Source organism: Sylvia atricapilla, chromosome 5, assembly GCF_009819655.1.
Source record: "Sylvia atricapilla isolate bSylAtr1 chromosome 5, bSylAtr1.pri, whole genome shotgun sequence".
In the NCBI taxonomy this organism is placed as follows: Eukaryota; Metazoa; Chordata; class Aves; order Passeriformes; family Sylviidae; genus Sylvia; species Sylvia atricapilla.
Genome location: NC_089144.1, coordinates 8,859,421 through 8,872,715, shown reverse-complemented (window position 1 = coordinate 8,872,715; position 13,295 = coordinate 8,859,421). Strand labels below are relative to the sequence as shown.

The 13,295-nt window shown below is 40.7% G+C and overlaps 1 protein-coding gene across 2 annotated transcripts in view; it reads left to right on the top strand.

Annotated features, from left to right (window-relative positions):
- LOC136361013 (sucrase-isomaltase, intestinal-like) overlaps window positions 1-12,483 on the top strand; it is a 35,497-nt gene extending 23,014 nt beyond the window's left edge. The window contains exons 11-16 of one of the 2 annotated variants that reach the window (XM_066318627.1): window positions 1,207-1,263; window positions 2,899-3,029; window positions 3,814-3,902; window positions 4,924-4,973; window positions 9,287-9,445; window positions 12,245-12,483. In XM_066318627.1, coding sequence (XP_066174724.1) covers window positions 1,207-1,263; window positions 2,899-3,029; window positions 3,814-3,902; window positions 4,924-4,973; window positions 9,287-9,445; window positions 12,245-12,304 — 546 coding nt within the window. In that variant the 3' untranslated portion in view covers window positions 12,305-12,483. The remainder of the gene's footprint in view (window positions 1-1,206; window positions 1,264-2,898; window positions 3,030-3,813; window positions 3,903-4,923; window positions 4,974-9,286; window positions 9,446-12,244) is intronic. The other variant, XM_066318626.1, reaches the window with a different exon arrangement.
- Window positions 12,484-13,295: the final 812 nt, after the last annotated feature.

Genomic DNA, 13,295 nt, shown 5'->3' with positions numbered 1-13,295 from the left:
ACATCCGAAAAAAAATTAGAATGGAGAATGCCTTGCACACTGGTTTGTTATTTAGGGACTCATGAAGGTGAGGCCCCTGGAATCATAGAGTCATAGAATAGTTTGGGTTGGAAGGGACCTAAAAGATCATCTAGTTCCAACCTCCTTCCGTGGGCAAGGATACCTTCCACCAGGCCAAGTTGCTCAAAGCTCCACCCAACCTGTCCCTGAAATCATCACAACTCATATGATGGTTACACACTTTTCTGTAGACCAGAATATCCAGAATATCTGGTCTATTCTGTAGACCAGAATATAAAGTTGTCATACTGCAGAGAAAAGATGGAGAGAGGAGCATCTTGCCTTTATAGGATTTTTCATATATCTAAAATCCCTAAAATGTCATATGGTAACTTTGCCTTAACTCTTCTCTTCCACCTATACTTCTATTGCTCCACAAGATTTCTGGGGTAGTCCTTGGGGCTAATCTATAATTCTGCAAAGGAGCAGACATCTACACTAAAAGTAAAAATTAATCTGTTTGTGAGAATAAGCAACTTGTGACAAAAATGGAAGCATGTTTTGATTCCAACTGTTTCTGGAGTTATAAATACAAAGTGCCTTTAGTGTGATTTCATCCCTGCAGCGATCTGACACAACACATGCTGCAAAATGAAGTACAGTAATTGTGCAATTGGCAAAACATTTATTATTTATTATTACTTATCTGCAACTTTAAATTGTTTACGAGAAGATAAGGATCTGTATCCTCTGTGTGCTAGAGCTCATTGTCTGCCTGTTTCTGGGACAGGAATGGTGCAAGGGGCACTGAGCAGTGGTGTCCTCCCACTTCAGATGTGAAGCCCTGTCTTACAAAGGCTGCCATAGCCCTTGCTGGGGCTGCTCAGATGTTGGAGGAGTGCACCTTGGCCAGTTATATTTGCAAGACATAGAGCTATGTACTAGAATAGAATAATCATGTAACATTGACTCATCCCAGGCTATGGCAGTAAAAGCCCCCCAAATAGGATAGGCTTGTCTGTTTAGTATTATAGATTAGCCAGCACTGGCCCACTGCTATGACAATAACTCAGCCATAATATCCAAAATTTGATGTTATTAGAATATTCAGCATACATCTCTCCATGCACAAATATAATCAAGCTAATGTAATATCAGAAATGCAAAAAGAAAAAAAAGACTTTAATCTCTTTGTAACAATTACAGGGAGCAAGATCTGTGATTGTGTACTTCCCTGAGGCACAGTGGTTCGACTACTATACCGTATGTATTTTTAAGATTAATTTTCTTACCTTTTTTTAAAATAATTTAAAATGGTACAATTCCAGAAAAATAACTTTTAGCAATCTTCGGCAGTATTTTTACCACAGCATTGGTATTTAAGAAAACTAGAGGAAAAAAAGAAGTCTGCATCAGGATAGCTGGGAGACTAAACAACACAGCTTTCAGTAACATTTTATTTTCTATTTTTGCCATGTAAAGCTCTTAGACACAGCAAACAGAATTTTCAAGAGTAGCCTAGACATGTATAAAAATGCCAGGATTTCTTTCTTTGCCCTCCACTTTTAATTATTGTTCTGATACACCTCCTGCAAAGAGACAGAGGCAGAAACCTAAGCCACACTCCTGAGAACATGCCTCCTGTGCATGTACTTTTGCACATACATCACTTCTGACAGAAGTCATACTGGGAGCACAAGATGAAGCACTCATCTGGGAGATGCTTCCAAGAGCTGCAGAGCAGTCTGCTCTGTGGGACATGCCAGTACCTTCTCTTCAGGGCCTGAGTCTTGACTTTTCCAGCACCATCCCCATGACCACCTCCAAAAGTGCTCTGCTGCAATCTGCAGGCTAAGCCCAGTGTTGGCTTTAATGGGAGCAGTTCAGCTGATGCTAAGAGCTTTCAGAAATGTGAGCCCAGGATCATCAGGCTGTTGTTAACTCTCCTGAGTGTCCCTGGCAGAGGAGCAGGCAGAACTGCTCTCAAAGGAAATGCAGACTTATTTTGAAATGTTTGGTCATTTTCAGCATTTGGCTGTGGCTGGTGTCCTCAGATGGATGTTCATCCAACCTTTTCCTCTTTCTCTTTTCATAAGACTGTGATGCTGCAAAGTCCAGCATTTAATTCAACTCTCCTTGTGCTTCCCTCTGAGTCCCCTTGCTGGGCTGGGCACAGGGACAGTGGCTCATGTCCCTTGCCCTGCCTATGTGCCTACCCCTGGAACTGCTCACCTCCCAGTATTTGGCACTTACTTGTCATGCACGTGGTGCTTGTCCAAACCAAAATTGGATACGTGCCATAAATCATAATCATCATTTACAGAGGGCAAGAGCAAAGCCTTCCTGTTATTTACTCTGTACATAAGTCTTGCCTACAGCTGGTTTTTAGGCATTAGAGAAATTAATGCTGGTTGTCCACACACACACACAAATTTCACTCACTGAATGCTGTAATTACTTTTTGAAAGGGGAAGAATTGTTCTTAGAAGAGAAGAAAATCTACAGTTTTCATTCCCAAATGGCTATGAATCACTTACCTTAAACTGGATTGTGACAGGCTCCATATGTATAAAAAGAGGAAGCAAAAGTTTCTTTTTCTTTCTCCTGTGTCTTGATGAGTGGTTTTTTTTTCACAGAATAATGATGCCATTTTTAAAGACTATTAGCTGTCTTTCAGTCATGATGTTTCTATCTCAGGCATATGCATAACTGCAGGGGCTAGATCCTCTTTCGTGTTAAAAAGGAAATGAAAATAATACTCCTGAAATCCATATTTTAGTTTGGTTTTTTCACTGATGTAACTGAAATGAAAATTCACCCCCTGCTCTCTTTTTCAGTGGTCCATATGTACAGTGCCTGCATTGGCATTTTTTTAAACTGCATTAATTTTTGTGGTAGGGTCTTAAAGTGCCAAGTGCCTGGAAGAAGAACTATGCTGCTGTGTCTGCCCCACTGAACAAGATCCCTCTGTACATCCGTGGAGGGTACATTCTGCCACAACAGGCACCAGCCACAACCACTACTGAGAGGTAATGTCATGTGTTTGTCACCAACCAGCCACAGCGTGGGTCAGACCCACAGACAGTCAAAAAAGCAATCAAAAAAATGTACAGAAGAGAGACTATCTGCAGCTCCCAGCTGCCATCCCAAGTGATAAGTACAGTATTTTTATATCAGTGTTCACTCCATTTCATTAGGAGAAATCACCTCAGAGATGACCCACGTCACTGTTAGCACAGCTGATGCCTACTCCTGGCTCAGATTATGCTCAGAAAAGCTTCTGCAGCTCTTATTGCCACAGTGACCTACTGTCAGTCATTCAAAGTAAATATATGCAAGGGGAAATGCAAAACTCTTCTTGGGTGAATTTATCAAATGCTGGAAAAGCTCAAATCTTTCTTCAGGAAAGATGCCAATGGATAATACACTGGTCTCAAGTCTGAACCATGCTCAGAAGCTAATCTGGTAGGAAAGAGAGGGGACAGCATTGTGCAGCAGCCATAGCAAGGTAGTACTGGTTACCAGTTGACTCCCAGACCATTCTGTTACCCTACATTAAGGCCACAAAAGAAGGACGAGCTTGTCCACAAGAGCACTCAAAACGTGGGAAATCTAGACCTCAGTGAGACACGGCAAGGCAAATATTTTGCCATCATTTCAAGAGTCCTTTTGGTGAACACTGTTGTCATTCTTCTGTCATGACCTTTTTTTGTAACCTGAAAATGGGAGCTGTGTTCAGAAGTTTTTGTTAAGTTGGAAGGGACAGTGCCCACAAGTCTGACACCTGACACTTCTCAATGTGTTTGTCAACAGCCGCCTGAACCCCTTTGGACTCATCATTGCCCTGGATGAAGAAGGACAAGCTTCTGGATCTCTCTTCTGGGATGATGGTGATTCCATTGGTAAGCCTGGTCCCCTGCTGTGAAGCAGTGCCAGCATACAGGGCTCTCCTCAGGCCACCTTTTCAGCAGCATGATGGCACTGGCTCCTGCTAGAAATAGCTGGAGAACTGACCCCAGACTGAATGGTAGAAAGGTCAATGGAAAATTGAGTGTGAGTCAGCAGTGCCCTGGCAGCCAGGAGTGTTCAGGGGGCATCAGGCACAGCATCACCAGCCAGGCAAGGGAGGGGATTGTTCTGCTCTGCTCTGCACTGGGATGGCCTCACCTCGAATCCTGGGAGCAGTTTTGGGTACTTCAATATAAAAAAGAACTGTTAGAGAACATCTAAAGGAGGGCAACAAGGATGGTGAAGGACCTTGGGGAGAAGCTGTATGAGGAGGGGCTGAGGTCACTTGGTCTGTTCAGCCTGGAGGAGACTGAGGGGAGACCTCACTGCAGTTAAAACATGCACATGAGGGGAAGAGGAGGGACAAACACTGATCTCTTCTCTGTGGTGCCCGTGACAGTACCCAAGGTAAAGGCCTGAAGTTGTGTAAGGGAAGGTTTATGTTGGGTATTAGAAAGAGGTTCTTCACCCAGAGGGTGGTTGGGCACTCGAAGAGACTCCCCAGGGCAGAGGTCACAGCACCAGCCTGACAGAGTTCTTACAAGTGTTTGGACAATGCTTTCAGGCAAATGGTGTGACTCTTGGGGATGGTGCTGTGCAGGGCCAGGCGTTGGTGACCCTTGATGATGCTTGAGGGTCCTTTCTAAGTTATTCTGTGATTCTGTGAAAAGCTGATTGCTGTTAAAGTCAGCTTTTTGATACGAGAAATGTGTGACACTGGGAGCAGCTGATCTGCCAGAAAGGGCAATCTCTCACATTGTGTTCTCCTGAGATGAACCTAAGACTAGAGGAAGACATTAAATGGCCCACAAATCATCTTAGTCTCACCTTAGCCAGTTGCTACAACAATGTGAACTGCTTACGGATTTTGCTGCCTGTTTTCATATCAATCCTCCTTGCTCTGTGTTTTGACAGATACTATTGAAAAAGAGAACTACTTCTTGGCTAAATACACATTCAGCAAAGTAAGTGGCAACATGCAAGATACCTACTTACATATAGGTAGTTGTATTTTAGTGTAGCCATTGTAACGTGCTGATGTCTAACTTTTCTCTAGAAAGCTTTTTATCTTCTAGCTCAGTCTATAAACCAGGTAAGCTACCTAATGCTTTCCTTTACAGCTAGCTACAAAATAGTCCAATGTGATCCTGCAGTTCTGTGTTTGCTTCATTGAGGGTCATAGTGACACTTGTCATTAATGTCTCTGCTGCAATATGAATCTGAAAAAAACCCCACTTTTTCAACTCTTTCTTTTTTTTTTTTTTTTCCTTACTTGCAGCTTCTGGGGACAAGGGACCATTTTTTTTTTGTGTTCCTCCTAGTGAGCACTTTCAGTTTGATGGGTGGGAGAAAGCTCGATTCCTCTCTTCAGGATATTCCTGCAACCTTTTAACTTCGATCACTTGATGTTTTTGTTTTGCGGTGCAGAGAATTATGTAGTCTCAATTCTTTAGCTTGCATTTCCTTGTCTGACAGTGCAGGCACTGCTCTCATGGTGGGTGTCCTGTGGAGAGATCCAGCACACTACTGGCAACCTGCTGTGCTGATCAGATGCTCTGTGCAGCACAGGAACAGATTAGCTCAGGGTCAGTGCACTGATGCCTTTCACACTGTGCTCAGTTCTGTGCAGACATGTCCTGAGAAAGATCTATAGAAAAGCCCAACAGTCAAGGCTTCCATCGAGTAAAAGGCTATAAAATATGCCTACCATAATAAGCTCATTAAGCATATGGCAGTAAGTTGTGGGAGTTATTCTAAAGAAACTTTATCCTACTTCAATAACCTATCTCTACAGATCTTATTTCATCTGCAATTCTAGGAATTGGTAAGAAATAGGATATTGTATATAGACTGTGGCATGGTTTGGTCTTCTGCCTTCTGAACATGAGCCAGTGTGTGCCCAAGTGGCCAAGAAGGCCAATGGCATCCTGGCTTGTACCAGAAATATACAGGACTGGAGCAATGACTGAACCTCTGTTCTTGTCACTGGTGATGCCACACCTCAGATCCTGTGTTCAGAGAAGGGCAGTGAAGCTAGTGGAGGGTCTGGAGCATAAGTCATATGAGGAGCAGTTGAAGGAGCTGGGATTATTTGGCCTGGAGAAAAGGAGGCTCAGGGGAGACCTTATTTCTACCCACAACTGCATGAGAGGAGGGTCAGCCAGTTGGGGGTCTCTTCTTCCAAGTAACAAATGATAGGACCAGAGGCCTCAGGTTACACCAGGGGAGGATTAGATTTGATATTAGGAAAAAATTTCTTCACTGAAAACGTTGTCAAGCCTTGGAACAGGCTGCTCTGAGAAGTGGTGAAGTCATCATCCCTGGAGGTATTTAAAAGACATGTAGATGTGGCTCTCAGGGACATAGTTTAGTGTTGGACTTGGCAATGCTGGGTTAATAGTTGAACCAGATAACCTTAAAGGTATTTTCCATCCTAAATGATTATGTGATTTTCATCCACGTATTCCTAAAAGCCCCAAAGTAATCTACAGAAAATAGTCAAAACAAAATCGTGTTAACCCCTATTGTGATACTGCTCTTAGAAGATCTGTCTTCCAGGAGCAAGAGCAAGAGCAGTCCAAGAAGCCAGTGGGCTTTATTATGTAGCCTGGTACATTAGTGAGATATTTTCCTGGAATTAATATCACATGGGTAGACTTTAAATTTAATTTTAACTTATTTTGTTCTTGATTTACCAAGAAAAAAATGCCATCTTCTTCACAAAAAAAAGTGGTATTTCAACAGCAAAAAGGAAGAAAAATCATTTTGGTTTTCTGTAGTCTGTGTATAGTAATTTATTGCAGGAAAGCTACAGAAAAACAATATCCAGTTTTATATTAAATTTTGAACTGTGCAAATTAGATTGTTGCTTCTCTGGCACATGCATTTCTCATTGCTCATATTTGACTTCTGCCTGTAAATCCCGGACTGAATTCCCTATCTGCATTCCAATAATCCTTAAAGTCGAGTTTTATTATGTGTTTATAAAGAAAACAGTTCATCTCAAATAGCAAATTTGAGGTATGAAAAATGTATGAAAGTCTCAGTATTTGTTGCACATTTCTATATTCTTAAAAAATGTGGAAGAACAATTTAATCACACCTGGTTTTAGGAGAACACACAAGTCTTGTTTCCTGAGAGATTTGCTGGTAAGATCTGACATCACAGCATTTACTCTGAACCCACCATGGAGTGTTGCAAAAGTAACAGCTACAGGATTTGACCCTTTAATTTATATTTTCATTTAAACAACTCAGAAGTGTAAAGAAAAATTAAAGACTAGGGCAGGCACTTAAGTCTCAGAGAATAATTCAAGCTTGTGCTCTGTGGTGCTGTCTCACTTCAGTTGGCATTTTAATTCCTTTGACATGTCCCCTCCAACATGCATAGTGACTAAGAGACCTCAGTCAAAGTGCCTCCTTACATGAAGCTCGAAAAATACTTGATCCATGTGTATAAGATCTGGTGTGCTTCAGGGATGAGCAAGGGAGGTCCTGATCCCCAGGGGTGCCAGACAAGGCTGGTGTGCTCAGCCTGTACCAGGTGGGCCCACACTATACTAAAGGAATGGTGATGGAAGTGGTCTGAAAGGATGCATTAGGCACTAAGCGACTGGATAGCCTGAAATGAAGTTTCTCCTAAAACTGGTCCAATCCTCAGGGTGAAAGTGTATGGGGGGAAAAAAGGTGAAGTTGGTAGGATCAGAGCTACATGGTAAGAAGAAAACTCATGACTGTGTTTGCCCAGAGCACAGAAACCCTGGCTGCTGGCATCAGATCGAGGGCTTCATGTTGCTTTGCATTTATGGGGTTTTGAGTGATATCCAGAGCTCCCTCAAACAAGAAGCCAGGACCTTCCCGGGCAATTGCTTTAACCATTAGATGCCTGATGAGGAGAGGCTCACATCCCTCTGGACCATCCTGTTGCCCTGTGCAGGGCAGGGAGTTGGACTCCATGACCCTTATGAGTCCTTTCCAAGTTAGCTTCTGTGATTCCATTTCCCCAAGATGTCCAGTTACAGACCTTGGTCAGGGAAAATGGTGTCTCCTGAGGAGTCCTGTCTTGGCCCTCTGAGCTTGAGAGCTGAGTTCAACATTACATTGTGCTTCCTGGGTCTGTGTGCCCACCTGGGCTGGCTCTCCTGCTTAGCCACACGTGAGACAGGAGTAAAGCACCATAGGGAGGTGCTCTCCTAAACTGAGCCTCTGTGCTGGAGCTCTGCCAGAGGGGATAAGACATCACATGTAATAGGTACCCTAAAAAGTTCTCTGGAGGCTTTTGCAGGCCTCTCCCCATTTGCTGAATAATAGCCAACATTCCTTATTTAGGCAGTTTAAATCAGTGTGCTGGGCTTAGCACTTATTTTTAGTGTGGATGCCTGAAATAAGTAGTCTAAGCACAGCCCTAAGTTACACATACTGTGATCTAGCTCCTACTCCCCTCCTACAATGCACTACTGAAATAACCTAAGCTAATTTATGCAAAAGGTTCCATCATGGGTTTTTCCTTGGCATATTTTTAAAAAGTCATGATTGCATAGCAATCCATCATTTCCTGAGCAGTGTAATTCATCTTTATTTCCTCAACAACTCTGATCACATAACAAATGTGATGATTCCTCTTCATTACACGTATGGGAAATTACTGTCACTGGTGACCCAAATGAATTAGTTTAATGACTTTGTATGTCCTCTTGGTACACCCCTAAATGTATAGGAAATGAAAAGTACAACAAACAAAGCTCTGTGGACATACATCTCTTTTTTAGTCTCCTTAAAACTGGGGCATATATAACAGGGATTTGTAGCAGGAGATGTGGTACATAAAATAGGGGCAAAACATCTAGCAGCTGATGTTTGTGGAAGATACTGGTGTTTTACAGCAGTTAGTTTTAGATGTTAATTAAATCTGTCTTAAGGTTACTAATTGAATCTCTGTATCTGGATTTTGGCTTTGCATATGCCACTGTACTCTGTAATGGGTACAAGAACAAAATTTACATTGATTAAAAGTAGAAAAACATGTCTTCTTGGACATGTTTTTCTATTTGTAATCCAATGAAGCTGTAAATGCTATTTACTGTCTTAGTTTATAATCATACATGAAATCTTATGTACAAATTAATGTGACAGTTGTTTTTTACTTTATGACTTCAATGTCTACATTGGAAGACATTTTTATGTTCATTGACAAGGATGATATCTTGTAACAGTGTGGAGCAAGTCACCTCTAAAGAGCTGTCATGGTCCTAAAGTTTTCTCTGTGGCTTTTTTCCAGGGAAGCCTGAAGACAGAAATAGTTAAAAATGGCTACCGTGGAGCTGACACTCTGAAGTACAACAAAATTACCATTCTTGGCCTGAAGCTGAGACCTCAAGCTGTGTCTGTGAATGGAAGATCCGTCCGTGGAGATGCTGTGTCTTATGAGATGAGTGGGGTAAGACCTGAACTGAGAGGTCAAGAAAAAACTTAGGGAGAGGAGGGTGAAGAACAGTAAGGAGAGATGAAGTCAGTGAAGGACAGGAACTGTTTCTCATCCACAATCCTTTATATTTTCAGGTATAACCAGACACCAATTCTTGATACAACAGTCTGACGTTTAGGAGAGAAAAAACAAAACTCCCAAAAGCAAGAGGTCTTTTAGGAAATTTTAATCTTTGCTATTGGATATGCACTCTCTTTTACTTAATGTCTGCCACTTACACAAATTTTTAAACTAATGAAATACTGGAAAGAAGATACAGGTCCATGAGCTGAGAGCACAGTTAGCAGTTTTATGGGCATTCTTATCGCTCTGATAAAATGAGAAAACTTGTCAGTTTTTTATCTGCTGCTGAAAAGAAGCGTTGTGGATTTTTTTCCCACAATTACTTGGTGTCCAGAAATTATTCCAGTGTAATTGGCTCCGAGGAGTATCTCCCTGTCTTCCAAAGATGTATAATTTCAGTATCTTAAAGTGCCAAACCTGATTTCCATCACAAAATGCATGACTTGCTCCTCTGGCACCAACACGAGGACATTCCAGAGGGGATGGACTGAACACCCCTAATAAACCCTAAGCAGCAACAGCCTCTGTGGTCCCAATTTTCTTGGGAAAAGTATAGAAGTATAGACAAAAGGAGCAGAACATTTTGCTTCCTTTCCTGTGGCCACTTGTCCCATATCTGTCACCTGCCACCGACCTGAACTGATTCATGCTCTACATGAGATGTGTACTCACAACTCAGCACTGGTCTGCATCTAGGGAACTCCTGGTGTTAACTCTGAAAATGCCACTAAATCATCATGCAGTGAAAGATAACTGAGGCAACAAGTAGCGGATGTCACATCTTATGTTACCCTCCCCACTTGGCTTAGTGATTAAATTTCATCTGTAACCAGTGTGTTCCCTATTTTACATACCTGCTACTACCATTTCTTTTGTTGAAGAAATCTGTAAAGGAAGAAAATAGCTGAGAATAAATTTCTGCCTTGGAGAATTGTAAAAATCTCACTTTCAGAGACAATGTCATAAATAAACATAATCAGTATTGCCTCAAGGGAAGTAACTGTTTAAGGGCCTCTAAGCAAACTGAAAGCAACATAAATGTGAGAGGGTAAAGAAAACGTTTCATTGAGATGTGCTTGAAGGTACCAATCACAGAAATCCAGAAAATAACTGCATACTAACAGCCTGGCATACAAAGATGATTTTAAAAGACTAATAAGCTTGTCCCAAAAATATAATTTAAAATTTGATTTAAGAGCAAAAGATTATCTTGGTGACTAAAGATCTATTTGAAATGCTGGAGAAAAAAGCCCACCAAGCTGATGTTATAGAGATCCAAAGCTGCAAAAAATTTTCTACACCAGCTAAATATATTCCTCTCACAATTTTAAGAGATTCAGTCAAACCTCTCCCACCATACCTGTACAGATGTTACATTGTCACTACCTATATTCCTCTCATGTTTGACCCTCTAGTTAAAAAAAAAGAAAAGGAAAAAAAAAAGACTACTAGGAGCAGCTTAGGTTTAGATCTTGAAAACTTATTTATGTAATTAAAAATAATAAAATGCAAAGGGCAGATTTGCTACTTTCTTACAGGCTTAGTGAGATTACATTTTGTGTAATAGTTTTACAAACAGAGACCCCACTGCTTAAAGGGCTACAGTAGAAAGTAACTTCTACCATATTGCTTTACAGAAAGCAAATTTACCTAATAGCAGTGCTTAAGTGCTTATTGAGCCATATTTATTTGTATATAAATAGAAACAGGTTGCTTAGTAATAAGCCACTTCTCTCTCTCTGATTCATGCAGCGCTACCCTGATCTGACATTTGGAATATCACAGAATCTTCCTATTATTAGGAGTCTGTTGCCTTTTTTTTTTCCTCTGGAGTTTCACGCCTTAAGGAACTGTACAGTGACTGCAGCAGGGATGTTGGAAGGGTACATCTGTTGTGCACAGGCTTGTGCTGACAATGGGCGTAGGGAAAGGTCTTTTTCTCACACTTGAAGGTTCTTTTTCTCACATTTCCCACATTCTCTGCTGGGAAGTGGTTCCCAACATCCATTCCTCCCCATGTCCATGCAGTATTGCAGTCTGGAGTAGCCTCTCTGGCTGCCTGGCAATTTTCAGGTTAGTGTTTGGATGGGTTTGCAGTACTTTTGTCAGCATTTCCCCCTGTATTTGAAAAAAAGGCAAATTTTTCAAGAAGTGGAATTCCAACTCACTAAGCAGTGGTAGAGAACTGTTTCTGATGAAAGATGAAAATATTAGAGACTTTTAAGCAGTGATAAAAGTAAGCACAGACTGTTGGAGTAATGTTAACATGAATGTGTGGGTTGGCAAAGAGGTGTGAATGGATATTGCACATTTTAAGAGATTATTAATTCTGAAACCTAAAGATAAAACTGGTGAAGTACTTAAAATGGAAATTACATAAGCAGCACAAAATCCACTAAATTTAACATTGAACAGGGAGAGAGCAGGACAGATATTGTATTTATAATTTAATATTTAATTAATGTAATTAATTTTAAACCATTACTGAATTTCTAAAAGGGATGTTGAATTGGATACAGCAGTAGGAAGATGCATACTGCCATCAAGTTAGTCTTATCTACCAGATATGTTAAAGAAATCACAAAGGTCTAAACTCAAGTTTCACTTCTTAATCTCTGTTTTTAACTGTTTTTTTTGGTTTTCTACATTAAAAATAATTCATTATTTTGGGTCTCTTTTTTTCCACAGAAACTGGTTTTACGGATTTCTGCTCCACTTACTCAGGAACTCAACATTAAGTTTTACTAGAATGGTCAGAACACACGGACCTAATTTAACATCCTTTGCCCTCAGATATTGATCTCACTTGGATTTTAATGTAAAAAAAAAAAATTAGTCATTAAAGCATTGTATATAAACCTGATGACTGATCTTTTCTTTGGTAGTATTTGTAACTCAGTATTGCTCAAATAAAATTTTCAGTAGTAGTTAATAAGTATTAACATAAACTGATGTGTGTTCAAAATAGCATAGAAGAAATCATCCTGAAAATTCTGTCTTACCACAGATGGAGATAATATTTGGAAATGTCCTCTGTGAGACCATATTCTAGCATATTCAACAGCATTACACTGGGTTTTTTTCAAAGCTATGGTAGGGGAAATAAAAGGAACAACTACTTAATTTCCATAGTCCAATAAATAGCCTGCCATTACTATAATATGCCATAATATATAATCTAATTAATATTAATATAATATAATATAATATGAAGTACCATATTATCATATCTAAAAAATCAGCCCATTGTCCCAGACTACAAGATCTACAACTGTAGTGATCACTCATTTTGTCTCCATCCTGAAATGTGATTGCAGCCTGGGCATGTCTTTCTCAAAGTGAGCTGGGTCTTGTGGAGGAGCTTTAAGACTTGGGTCTCTCCAGAGTCTTTGCTGGTTGCAGTCAGGTCTGATGTGAGATATGTTTGCTCTGCACAGTGCAGAGAAAGCAACTTGCACATCAGCTTTTTTGTGGGAAGAAGCTGGGGAAAATAAGATACTACAAAAAAGGCGTAGCTGAAGATGGGGAGAAAGGGCTGAGGAAGAACAGAATATGGGCAGTGGGATGAAGGAGGATTCAAGGTGACAGATTAACTAACCATCTTCATTGCTGTAGAATGCAGCACATGGCTACAGTCCTTGATGAAATAAACACTTGAGAAGTGTGCCACTCTGTGCAAATGAAGGTCCTTGTGCAGAGGAATGATGTTAGCAGGGTTTGTGAGAGCTGTGTATTTGAG